This window comes from Hyperoodon ampullatus (assembly GCF_949752795.1).
Source record: "Hyperoodon ampullatus genome assembly, chromosome: X".
Taxonomy (NCBI): domain Eukaryota; kingdom Metazoa; phylum Chordata; class Mammalia; order Artiodactyla; family Ziphiidae; genus Hyperoodon; species Hyperoodon ampullatus.
In genome coordinates this window covers 18,250,780-18,263,413 of record NC_136913.1, presented here as the reverse complement: position 1 = coordinate 18,263,413, position 12,634 = coordinate 18,250,780, and the positions used below count along the sequence as shown (strand labels likewise).

The window sequence follows — 12,634 nt, the reverse complement described above, 5'->3', positions numbered from 1 at the left end:
AAAAAAATTTGAGAACCACTGCTCTAACCAACCAGACTAAATTGATAGTTATAAAATGGGAATGTTTATCCTCTGAAGGAGTACTTTATACTGCGATTTTTGGTTAATGTTAAAAGCAGTCGTTTTTAATATCAGTTTGAAAATGAAATTTTAATGTATTATCTCCCTCTTATGAATTAGTGTTTATAAACAAGAACATTTAGTGGGTCTTTTCTGTTCTAGTAGAATGAAAGCTGAAGGAAAACAGTAGCTTATTAAAGCTCCAAGAATGGCTTCTTAGTTCCTTGTCAAGTCTCAAAGCCCCATAATTCTTTCCCTTCTAACGACTCTGAAACAAACTGACACCTCTAAGGATTAAACATTTTGGAAACCAATAAAAGAAAACATTAAAGCATGTCTGACACAGACCTTTCCTCCATACTTCCCTGTTCCTCCAGTCCTCCCTACATAAGTATGAGTCAGGTAATGTTCACTTTGAATCATACATTAGTTAGTTTCCTTTGAGCATTACGTAAACAAAGTTTTGATCATAGCCTATGAGGCAACTGACCTGTAATCATTTGCATTTCAACATATGTGGCTTGAAAAACAGAACAGGATGTTACCCTACATGCTCTTTTATTTGAATTCCACAGGAAGTTACTCACAGTGTCATTTTTGTGTGTGTGTGATACAAGAGTGCCCTAAAGAAATAGATTATACCATAATGAAATGCTCACACAACAAATGGAAAGAAGTAACTTTTAGGAGTGAAGTGTTTGAACTGCATTATATATGCAGGAATACTTCCTTTCTGAAGCTCATACCAATAGCTCCATTTATTGAGTGCTCTTTCTATGTGGCAGGCACTGTGCTTTATGCTTCCCAGACATTATTTCCATTTAATCTTCCTCAAAGTTCTACAAGGTGGGTGTTATTATCATATTTTCTTTTTTAAATTTATTTTTAAATTTTATTTATTATTTTTTGGCTGCATTGGGTCTTCGTTGCTGTGCGTGGGCTTTCCCTAGTTACGGCAAATGGGGCCTACTCTTCGTTGGGGTGCACGGGCTTCTCGTTGTGGTGGCTTCTCTTGTTGCGGAGCACGGGCTCTAGGTGTCCTGGCTTCAGTAGTTGTGGCACACGGGCTCAGTGGTTGTGGCTCGTGGGCTCTAGAGCGCAGGCTCAGTAGTTGTGGCGCACAGGCTTAGTTGCTCCAAGGCATGTGGGATCTTCCCGGACCAGAGCTCGAACCCGTGTTCCCTGCATTGGAAGGCGGATTCTTAACCACTGCACCACCAGGGAAGTCCCTATCCTATTTTCAGATGAGGAAAACAAAGCTTATTTTGCCAGTATCTACTGAGCAACTATTATGTACCAGACCCTGTTTTAGGCCTTTAAGTTGAAGCTTAGAGACATAAAGGAAACTGGAGTTTGGACATAGGCCTAGCTCTGCTCTTATCATGATCCCATACCACCTTACCCGGAAGAATGTTAAACGTTTCAAGTATTTGTATCATAGATTGTCTTCCCCTTAGTTCCTTACAGATTTTATTAGCATCTTTCATCACATGCAACTCCAGAATCATTGAACTTTGTATTTGCAGGAGAATCTAGAGAAGATCTTACATTTTCCAAAATTTGAATTCTCGCAAAAAACATGTTCGAATAGGTGTAGAAGTATTTGTTGTCTCTTAAGATGTGTGTCATTCAGGAAGATATTCTTAATAATTTTTACTTGGGAAATTTCAAAGAAAACATGAAATTCATACACACGAAAAAATATGTCACCACATATTTTGTTTAATTATTGTCTTATGCAAGATAAAATTTGAGCCTAAGTTTTATCTTTCTTTCTCACTGGAAAGAAATAGTTAAATAGTCTCTAGTGATTACTTTTTATTTTTTGTATGAAAAGTAAAAATGCTCAGATAATGTAGAGGGAAAACACTTGTTTCAGAGGGGCACTGATGATTACACTTCGTTTTCTATAGGGACAAACCTATAGCTGTGAGTATTGGATGTATATGAGGTAGAGATTGTGCCATGAGCCATAGTTTAGTCATCTTGTAACTTTTCCAGACTGATGTAACTCCATTTTTTGAACAAATGTTATTTTGTTAAGTAAATGCCCATTTAAACTTGTATACAAAGGTTATAATTATAGCAGGAAATTGTTGGGGACAGAGGAGGTTAAATCTGGTTGTCCTGTCATACAGCAGGAATCATTTCTTGGAAATCTAGTCCAGATTTTCGACTGAGGTTTGCTCTTTCCCTTTGCTGTAGTTTCAAGTAATAACTTTCCAATATTTTGGTTCTGACTGAGAGATTTATGTGTGTGTGTGTTGGGGGGAGGGGTATAGAATCAGTAGGTAACTGAATCCACCCGTTCTGCTGATTTTGCACAGAGGAGCCCAAAAAGACAGTGGAATGTGAGGATATCACTTAACATTACAGGACTTGTAGGAATATATAAAAGGCTCAATGTTAAAGGAAAGTTCTAACGCAGCACTGTCCTGTAGAACTATAATGCCAATCTTGACAAGTAAGCCACGTATGGAAGCATACATTTTATAGTAGCCACATTAAAAAAAAAGTGAAAAGAAACAGGAAATTAATTTTAACAAAATATTTTATTTAACTCAATATATTGAAGATACCATTTCAACTCATAGTCATTATAAAATTATTAATGAGATACTTTACATTCTTTTTTTGGTACTAAGTCTTTGAAATCTGGTGTGAACTTTACACTTATAGCACATCTCGGTAGCGACCAGCCAACCTATTTTAAGTGCTCAAGAGCCACGATGTGGCTAGTGGCTCCCATATTACCCTGCACAGGTGCTCTCTAGAGGCAGCTATTCTTTGAATACCTAAGAGTTTTCCTTTCTTAAACACGGGGGGGAAAAAAGGTAATCCTGTTCAGGGCAATATCACCTTCTATGTTCAAATAAATCTTTTTGTTGCCACCTGCAAGAAAAATCCCCCAGCCTCATTTGATTTTCCCAAATTCTCCCAGCCAGAGTGAGTGGTTGCACCACTCTTGGATTTAATAAATGAAAAAACGAAAAAAGTTTATTGTTAACCAAAAGGAAAAAAATTTGCTTTCTTTTCTTTTTGGGCAAAAGGAAAGAGAATAGTGTTTTCCCAAATCAATTCACATACTTAACAAGTTGATCCTATGTGCGAGACAGCTGTGCTAGTGGTACTTTAGCCCATTATTAAATTCATTTAATGCTTAACTCCTGCAGTGTGACCACTGTTCACACTACTTTTACAGATCAATTCGCTGTTTTAAAAGTTATTCCTCTAGTTCTCAAGGTAAAAGGAAATGAATAAAAATTGATACCGAAATCAACTTTTCAGTATACAGTTTGATTTATTTTAAAAAGGTTAGTTCACCCTTTGAGCGGCGTATTTAGCGCTGGACAGTGTTAGACACAGTAACTTTTCAACTATGTATGTTTTTACTAAAGAAAGAATGTTAATTGGAATAATTGATCACCGTTGGGGGGCTAATTTACCTTAAAGTAACCAAGTTGACCAACTTCTTTTCGCTGTAAGGAATGGTAACGTGGCTTTGCAATATAAATGAAAGATAAATTAGGCACTTTGTACATAAATGAAAAACAATACACAACTCCTTATCTTCAAACTTCTGCAAGCTGGTTTTACCGTCAGGAGTTACAGAGACGGTGGCTGCCAAAGTAGCTGAGTTTTGGGTCCAGATTGGATTTGCAGCACTTGAATCAGCATGTTGGGGGAGGTGACAAAATCACGAGCTCAGTCCTCCCCACCCCCACCCAACAGACCACGCTGAGCCTGCCCAGATGTTGCTCAACCCTGAGCTGTCCCCCTGAGTCCAAGGCTGCGGGAGAGGGCGCGCAGCGAGTATTTCCGGCCGCCTCCTCAGGCTCCCTGAACAGATGGAGCCTCTTCAGGTGGCCGCGAGGCTCCGGGGCCTCGAGCCTGTGCCCAGGGGCGCGCAGGCGAAGGCAGCAGAAAGAGCCTAACACCTGCCTCTCTCGGCCCAGAGAGAAACCTTGCACCGCCCGCGCAGACCTGGCCGGCTAGGTGTGGGGCTCTAATCTCATCCTCACACCTGCGTTAGGGAGGGAGGCCAGGGCTCTCCAGGTGTGCGGGTCCCCGAGGATGAAAGGAAGCTGTTAAAAGGCGTGCACCGGGAGCGCAGCGGGGGTCGCGCTGTGGTCGCCCGGCGTGGGAGGGCCGGGACGCCTGGGCCGAGGCCTGAGGGGATAGAGGCACTGGCCGGCCTAGAGATTTCCCTTTACTTTTTTCCTTCTCCTTGTAGGGCGGTTAGCCGATCGCTGCGGTAGCTTTCCACTCAGCCTGGGGACTTTTACACAATTCTTCCCGGACGCACTGAGCTCGCCGCGGCACCTGGCGCGGGGAACAGGGGGTCGAACCCTCCGCCCCCTCCCCCCAACCCACTCCAGACGCCCAGGCTTCTCTCCTCAAGTTCTCCCCGTCCTCGGCCCTCCGTTGCCTTCTGGGGGTTGGGTTTCCTTAACCTAGGGCTTCCCTATCTCGGGCGGGAGGAGTTAGAAGCCCTCCCTCTCCCCCCTCCTCCACCCACCGCCAGCCTGATTTTTAATCTAATCTTTTATTTAAAGTCAACAGAAGAGCAGGAACCCCGGGCTCCTGCCAACAAGATATTTATAAATAATTCCCCAACCTCTGCCGAGAGGGGCAGCCTTAAAGAACCTCCTTGTTTTCTCCTTCGTGAGGGATTTAGGCAGCGGAGAGCCGGGGAGGGGGCGCGCTTGGAGGGTCGGGCCTGAAGCCCCAGGGCTCTGCGGACTTGGGGCGGGGGATCGACTCATGCAAGACAAACTAATTCCAAATATTAAAAATATAACACAAGAGCGTCAATTTGGAGAGCCTTGACTCAAACCGAGAGCCGAACCCCCAGGCGGCTCCGGGACACATACCCTTCCGTGTCCCCGTCGTGGGGGGTGGAGGGGCAGGTGAATGCCCATCGTGTGACCCTGGGAGAGGGCGGGTCCTGGGCCACTACGGGATGTGCCCATAGACTCGGCGCGCCCACGTGCACCCATGGAAGAATCGCGCCGAAAAGACACCCGACGCCCCCTCCCCGGGTCCTCGGCACTGTACTGCGACCCCTGCGCCTCGCCCATCTCTCTCCCCCGCTGGGCGGGGACCACTCCTCTGCATCCCCGAGGAGCCTTCAACCTGCTCGGACTCGCGGCACTTAGAAACTCCCAGCCTTTCGCACCTCCTCCCTTTTCCCTCTTTCCCCCACCTCCCGCCGACGCCCCCAGATCTCTCCAGCTCGCCCTTCCAGAAAGAAGGCGAGGCCCAGAAGCAGAGGCTGGGGTGAGGAAGGAGGGACTAGCGGAGCGCCGCGGCCAGGGGCGTGTCTTCCCAGGCCCCGCCCCCGGGTGCGCGCGGCGGTGGCGGCGGCGGCCGAGCCTCGCTCTGAGAGACAGGTATCGCTTAGGCGCCATGTTGTGAGCGGAAGTAGCGGAGCGCGCGGGGGCTGCTGTTCTGCTGGGAGCGGGCGCGGGAACCGGCGGGGGGGCGGAGCTGTAGTCCCGGCGGCGGAAGGAGGAGAGGAAGAAAGGGGCGAGACCCGGTGCCCGGCAGCGGCGCGAGGCTCTCGCTCGGCGCGCGGGCGTCTCCAGCCGGGCGCGCGGCGTTCGAGGGTCGGTGTCGGCGCCGAGCCCTCTCCCGGGCAGCCGCCGCTACTGCTGCAGCTGCTGCCGCCACTGCTGCCGTGTGGCTCGGGCGGCGACGGAGCGGGGCCGGCCGCGGGGCGGGCGGGGAGGGAGGAGGCGGTGAAGGCGGCGGGCCGGGGGGGAAGATGCCGCTGGCGCAGCTGGCGGACCCGTGGCAGAAGATGGCTGTGGAGAGCCCGTCCGACAGCGCTGAGGTGAGTGCAGCCGGGCGGCCGGGGCCGGCGCGCCCCCTCCCCGCGCCCCCGCCAGTTCACTCCCCACCCGGGAGCCGACCACTCGGCCCCTTCCTCTGCCGCTCGCGTCTCCCCTCGGTTCGGGATTCCGGTTTGGATAGTTGGGGTTGATCTGTTTGCCTTTCTGTTCCTCCCACCCGCACTCTCCCCTCCCTTCCCTCGCTCGGGGGGCTGTGGTGTGGTGGCGCGTGGGGTTTGGAGTGGGCGCCGGGGCTCTGCAAGAAGCCGATTTTCATCAACTTTGCGTGGGGGGAGCGGGAGGCGGAGCGGGGGCTGGCAAGGAGTTGGGAAGTTTGGCCCTGCCTGGTCGGGGGCTTCCCTGGACCCTGGTGACTTTGGGGGATGCGGGAGGGGTGTGGATTGGGTTCACTGGGGAGAGGGGACTCTCGAGTCCGGCCGGGGGAGAGGGTTGTCCCGGGGAGCCGGGCGCGCGGGGTCAGGAACGGCCCAGGGCAGGGGTGGCGACCTGTGAGGGTTTCGGGTAAGGGGTGCGGGACAGCCAAGGGTTTTTGCCCCCCCCCCCCATCTGCCGCAGCGGTTTCTGCTGCTGTAAGGGAGAGAGTGGAAGCCTGAGGTCCTCCATCCCCCCCCCGCCCCGTTTCTGAGGTCCCTGAGCTCGAGGACCCCGTCCCTGCGAGTTTAACTTGAGTTTCCTGTCCATGGAGGTGAGAGGGTGGTATTCTAGGAGATCATCGGCCGCAGTAAAGGGGTTTCTGGTTTTCCTTGTCCGCGATCTGGTGACCGTCCCTGAGATACCCACCCGAGTGACCCAAACACTATACCTAAACAGGGCAAAACAAAATTCACCCGACTCTTCGCAGCCGCCCCTGTCCCAGAACCAACTCGGGGTCTGCGAAAATAATCCAGACAAGACCCATTCCAGGGCATCAGCGCTCCTCTCCGGAGCGGAAAATCAATTCCTGATGGTGGCGCGTCTGTGATTCTTCCTTCTTGACTTTTTGCTGTCTTCTATTCCCCACAGCGGACTTTGGGGGATTACAGGATGATAGGCTGCGTGTGTGTAATAGTTACTGGGCGAGTGACCCCATTTCTGGAAAGCATGACTGAAGCGCGGGGGTGGAATGGGGCAGGCTCCGATGAGTGGTGTACTTGGCGGCAGCCGCTGCCCTGCCGGCCTCCGCAGTGTGAGAGGTGGATAGGGTTACTGGTTACGTCAGTAAGACCGAGGCTCAGTTTGATCTGAGATGCGGGACACTTGCATTCTCGGGTAGAATGGAGGGGGAGGCGGACGGGGATCAGTTCAAATCACTTTGCACTTTTTCCCTAGTCACCTCCGCTGCTGTATAAAATGTTTACGTGCTCTCTCTTTATCGCAAGCAGAATTGTAATAGTGCTTACGGTTGGTGCTTAGTATTTTGCGACTTGGATCATATTTTTAAAACCTAAACGAAACGCTGCTCTTCAATAGAAAACACATTAATAGATGTTTTCTGAAAAAAAATTTTTTAAGGAAATCTACGAGAATTTCATTTAAAATTGTTAGCCAGTCTAATACTGTGAATTTTTTGTAAGAAAATCAAATTTAGAATGTTTAATCATCTTTGGAATTGGATAGTATGAAACGTAGTGCTCCCGGGGCTCTTTTCATTCAATTTTTTCCTTCAGAAAAATTTTTGCATTAAGTAATATAGGTAAAAGGTTATATTAAGTAATATAGCTAAAATGTGTTCTCAGAGTGCCGACCTTGTGGAAAGAAATTGAATTTGCTTTGAGCCCAATTTTTAGATGCAAACGTTAACATTTGCAACTCGTAATCAGTCCACAGTTCTGCTTGGCACGCATCAGTGTGTAAAAAAAAAAAGTCATTTAAAATTCCACCTGATCCTTTTTCTATATAGCATACAATTGGATAAAGAAAGCACAAAGCTAATGTTTATTTAGCACTTACTATATGCCAGATACTGTGCTTACTGTGCTCATGCTATTTCATTTTATCCTTCCTATGACCCAACAGAGTAGGATTATGGTCCCCATTGTTACAGATTAAGAAACTGATCTCAAAAGTTAAGGGCACAAAGATTATAAATAGTAAATGGCAGAGCCATAATTCAGAGCCAGATGCATATAATTCATGTGCTTTGCTTTATGCTAGGGTAGCTGTTTCAAATCTTTTGTGGAAAAAAATCAGAGTATAAATAAGTAAACCGGTAGTTAGAGGTCAAGTATTTTCAAAAACAATTATGGTATTATAAGATGTCTCATTTGTTAAAGCCTGGTTATTTCAGTTACTGTCATGGCTTCCAGAACCTGGCAGATAGGTTCCCACAATTTGCCATTTTCAAGTAATTTTCTTGATATTCTGGCATAAGGTATGTCAGTCAGAGCCAGTGTTGCCTAGATTTATTAAAATTAGATTTTAACAAATTGCCTTTAGATATTTATTGCCTTTGGTTGTTCAGCTGTTTCAAGTAAATTACTTCTGATGCAAATTTGGAAATACTGAAACCAGTAAGGAAAAGGTTGAAAATTTTCATTTGGAAGTCTGATATTGGACTTAATATTATGCTTAGCATTATGCTCTCTCCTCCCCAGTAAGTTCTTATCAGTGAATAGTTGTATTTTACTATTTTTAAAAAATAGTCATTTGAGTAAAAACACCAGATTGTTTCTCTTCAGGCTAAAAGATTTCAGGGTTGATCTCTATAGAAATTTACATTTATGGTCTCTTCCCTAGGAGACAGTGAATTCTTCAAAGCTGAGACTTCTTTTTGTTCTCTGTATCCTCAGCTCTTGACACAGTGCCTGGCGCATACATAGTATAGGCCCCCTAGATGACCGATGAATTAATTATGAAGGTCAGGAATAGGGTAATTATCAGTTTATCTCTGTTCTTATCATTTTAATCTTACATTGAAATATGAGCAATCTTAAAAGAACTGAGAACCTCACTAAAAGAACAGGCAGTTTCTTCATTCCTGTACATGTCTTCTTGACCTCACATGGGTCTCATGGTGCTCAAAACAAAAAAACCCTTGTGGTTGAACTGAAACATGGGTCAGAACATGATAGGCTAGAACTATGCCAAATGTTTAAAGAAGCAAATTTAGAATAATAAAGGAAGTACTATGTAAGCAAAGTCAAGGTTGGTACAAGATTAAAAACAAAATAGCTTCCTAAATAGTCCAGGTGAATTCAGAACTCTTTAATGAGTTAAAGACGCTAATGTGTTTTTGAATATTTGACTGTTTAGGAGATGGATATAAAGGGATTGTGGCTATTCTTTTCTACAACTCTTGCCACTGCTGTTAGGGACATTTACTGGATCATAAACCTGACCTAAAGTGACACCTTTTTCTGATTTTTAGTAAAGATAAATTATAGTAAACGTAAATATGAACAGTTTTCAAAAATAATAAAATTAAGGAGGTTCTTTTTGCTTTATAGAAATGTGTTATGTAAAAATAGCTATCTCGAATTCCTTTAAATGACAAGTTCCATAGTGCATTGAAAAATATTAACTATATAAATATTTTTTTTATAAAAAATGAGGCCCTTGTTTTGGAAACCATCTTCAGTGGGTGTGCAACCATTTTTAACCTCAAAGATTTTATTGGATTCTGTAATATTTCCACTGTATTTAGGTTTCTTATGTTTCATCTGTAGGGAAAAACATTCTGTTAAAGTGTGATCTTTGATTTTGAAAAAAATAATGTTTTATTAAGTTTCTTTTCCTTTTCCTGTTTCATTTTTACCACCTTTCAGGTTTTTTTCTTTCCCCCAAGTGAAGATCTGAGGAGAGGACAGGTATTGTTACATGTCAACTGTCGAGTAACTGTGACACATTATTGAACACTTTGTTGTTTTCAGTGATTATAATATCAGTTTTTGTTAAACTAGAATTTAGGAAGGTTTGCATTATTTTGGCAGCTTGATCCTGTACTGATGGGGTTAATCCAAAATGAGAAACTTCTTTGATACATTTAAATTTTAAGATAAAGAGAGAAACTTATCCAATTAAAGAAACAAGTATAGGCAGACTTTGCCTTTTCATTAGTATGTTTCTGGAAATCACAATGAGTATATCTTATTTTTATATAAGAAGAGTGGCATAATTGGGATGTGCACTCTTGACCAAGGACATGACATTCAGTAAATTATAGAATGATAAAAAATATAGCAGATCATTTATCAGAAGTCTGAATTGCAGAAGAGTTATTCTAAAGATTTTTTAAAAATTTATCATCCACTAAAAAATTTATACCATTGTGATCATTGACAAGATTTGCTCTAGAGTTCCATGTTCAGGGACATGTGATCTTCCAGGCTGTGAATGATGGATGACGTCAAGTGGCCCAGTTTGTCCAGTGCAGACTGGATGCTTTAGACCCAGTGGTTCAGATTACAGTGTACAACAGTGACATCTTGGTGGTCTCTTGGTAATGCATGAGTGTGATAGTGCTCAGTTGTTTATGTGTTTTGGTGGATGACAAGTTTTAAAGCATTGGAATGCAATCGAGCAAATGTATATTTTACACATCCCCGTTCCCCATTTCACGTAATAGAAAGGAAAAACAAGCAGTTGCATTTTAATACTTGGCATTAGATTTATCGCACCCTCCCCCCCCCATCTTTAGGAGTTGATACAGTTTCCTGTGTCTTTCGTTAATCTGGAACAGTTATCAAATCTCAGATACTCTGGTTTTTCAATTTAATACCAAATAGCATAGAAGCAAAGATAAAACAACTGTAAATTTTAATTGTTAAGTAAAATGTGTCAAGTTAACAAAACAAACACAAATATACTATATTCGTTGTATAAAACAGGATAAAATGTATCTGTATAGAACATAACTATCATTTAATACATTTGGCTATTTTAAGCAAATACATTAGTTACTAGCAATTAAATATTTCAGTTTTACTTATTCTACTTTGTGGGATAATTTGGATGTATGGCAAAGTGTTAAAGAACATAAACTTTGGAGCCATGAAGACCTGGGTTTGAGCCCTGTCTCTGCCACTTAATATCTTTGTAATCTTATGCAACTTATTTAATGTCTCTATGCTTCAACGTCCTAATCTGTAAAATAGGCATGAAAATAATATCTACCTCATGGGGTTGTGGTGAGAATTGAATGATAATATACGTAAAGCACTTGGTTCAGTACATGGTTTGTGTTTAATAAATAATAGTTATAATGAATCATCTCTCAAACAGCACTGTCTTAGGAAGTTCTGTGTTTTTCCTCTGGGGTAATTTTTCCAGAATCAAACAGAACAATTAAAAATGGTTTGTTTGGGGCTTCCCTGGTGGCGCAGTGGTTGAGAGTCCGCCTGCTGATGCAGGGGACACGGGTTCGTGCCCCGGTCCGGGAGGATCCCACGTGCCGCGGAGCGGCTGGGCCCGTGAGCCATGGCTGCTGGGCCTGCGCGACCGGAGCCTGTGCTCCGCAACGGGAGAGGCCACAGCAGTGAGATGCCTGCGTACCGCAAAAAACAAACAAACAAACAAGATGGTTTGATTGATCTGTTTAAAGAGAACCTTTATAATATCTGAATATAACTGTAAGGGTAAGGTGAACAGAAATCTCTTGAATCTTATCCTTTTTTATATTGTTCCCCTCTACAGTATTGTCTTTAGAGGGGGGAAACACATAAAAAACATTTTGAAGAATATGTGTGGAAGAAGGAAGAAAAGAAAGTATGTTCATATTTCAACGTTGCTCAAATTGGAAGCCCTCTCACAGTCCACGGCATGTCGTTGTTTAATCAGCAGTGGCTTTTTTCCCTTAGTGATATATAAGATACTAGTATATCTCACACATGATGGTGTCTTATAATTGTTGAAATATGATATACCCTATATGTCAACCTCTTGAAGGAAGTGTGTCTCTGAAGAAATAAAGTCAATATATAGCATCAATAGGTAGAATTTTAACTTACTTTCTAAAAAGTATCAAAACAAAATGTGCACACCTTTTTATATTTTAGGATCAGTTCTGTTAATTTCATTTTTTAGGGACAGAAATTAATATGGCACACTTCCCTCCCCATTACTATAAACACATTTATTTTGGTTATTTGAATATGCCATGAGTGACTGGCTTTTCCTGTCTAGAAATACAATCCTTTGGATTTTGTTCTGTTATGTGATACTGGTACTTAAGGAACTTTCAATAGTACACATGGTATTTTCAACTGAGAAGTCTCTGAAAATTTTCAAAGTGTGTCTGTGCCCCAACAACCATCTTCTCCCTCCAAAAAAACCAAAGGAGCCTGACATAATCAAATAAATTTGGGGATTGTGGAATTAAATGAGATCTGACCAGTGTCTTTACTGCATAACATCTTAGAACTTTTAAGATGATGATATACATGCTGAATCTGCAAAAAGGAAATAGCTCACAGCATTTGAGACTTGATGTCAGCACCCCTTTTTCATGAACCATCTATTGAAGTCTCAAAGGACACAAGTGCTTTGCAGAACACAGTTTTGGAAAGTCTGATAACTACAGTAACATGATCCAGTATTGCCTGGAAACAAGCTGTTAATGTTTAATTGACTGTATCAAATCTTTTTTTCTGTAACTGTCAAACAAGAGTTTTTGTTTCATTTTGAATTGGAGTCTTTCTAAATTAATTTGTGTAACAATTTTCCATCTTAATAGTGGACTAAAAATTTAAATGCAGTAGTTTAAATAAAAGTTTTAAATAATTTAAACTTTTAAAATTCAGTGT

General features: G+C 43.4%; 1 protein-coding gene across 3 annotated transcripts in view; it reads left to right on the top strand.

Annotated features, from left to right (window-relative positions):
• Positions 1-5,827: 5,827 nt before the first annotated feature.
• The window catches only part of RPS6KA3 (ribosomal protein S6 kinase A3), a gene marked incomplete at both ends in the record, with an annotated part of 108,565 nt that continues 101,758 nt past the window's right edge, over positions 5,828-12,634 (top strand). For 2 of the 3 annotated variants that reach the window (XM_079728256.1, XM_079728255.1), the window contains one exon: positions 5,828-5,896. In XM_079728256.1, the coding sequence (XP_079584382.1) occupies positions 5,828-5,896 (69 nt within the window). Of the gene's footprint in view, positions 5,897-9,658; positions 9,701-12,634 lie in introns of all 3 variants that reach the window. The other variant, XM_079728254.1, reaches the window with a different exon arrangement.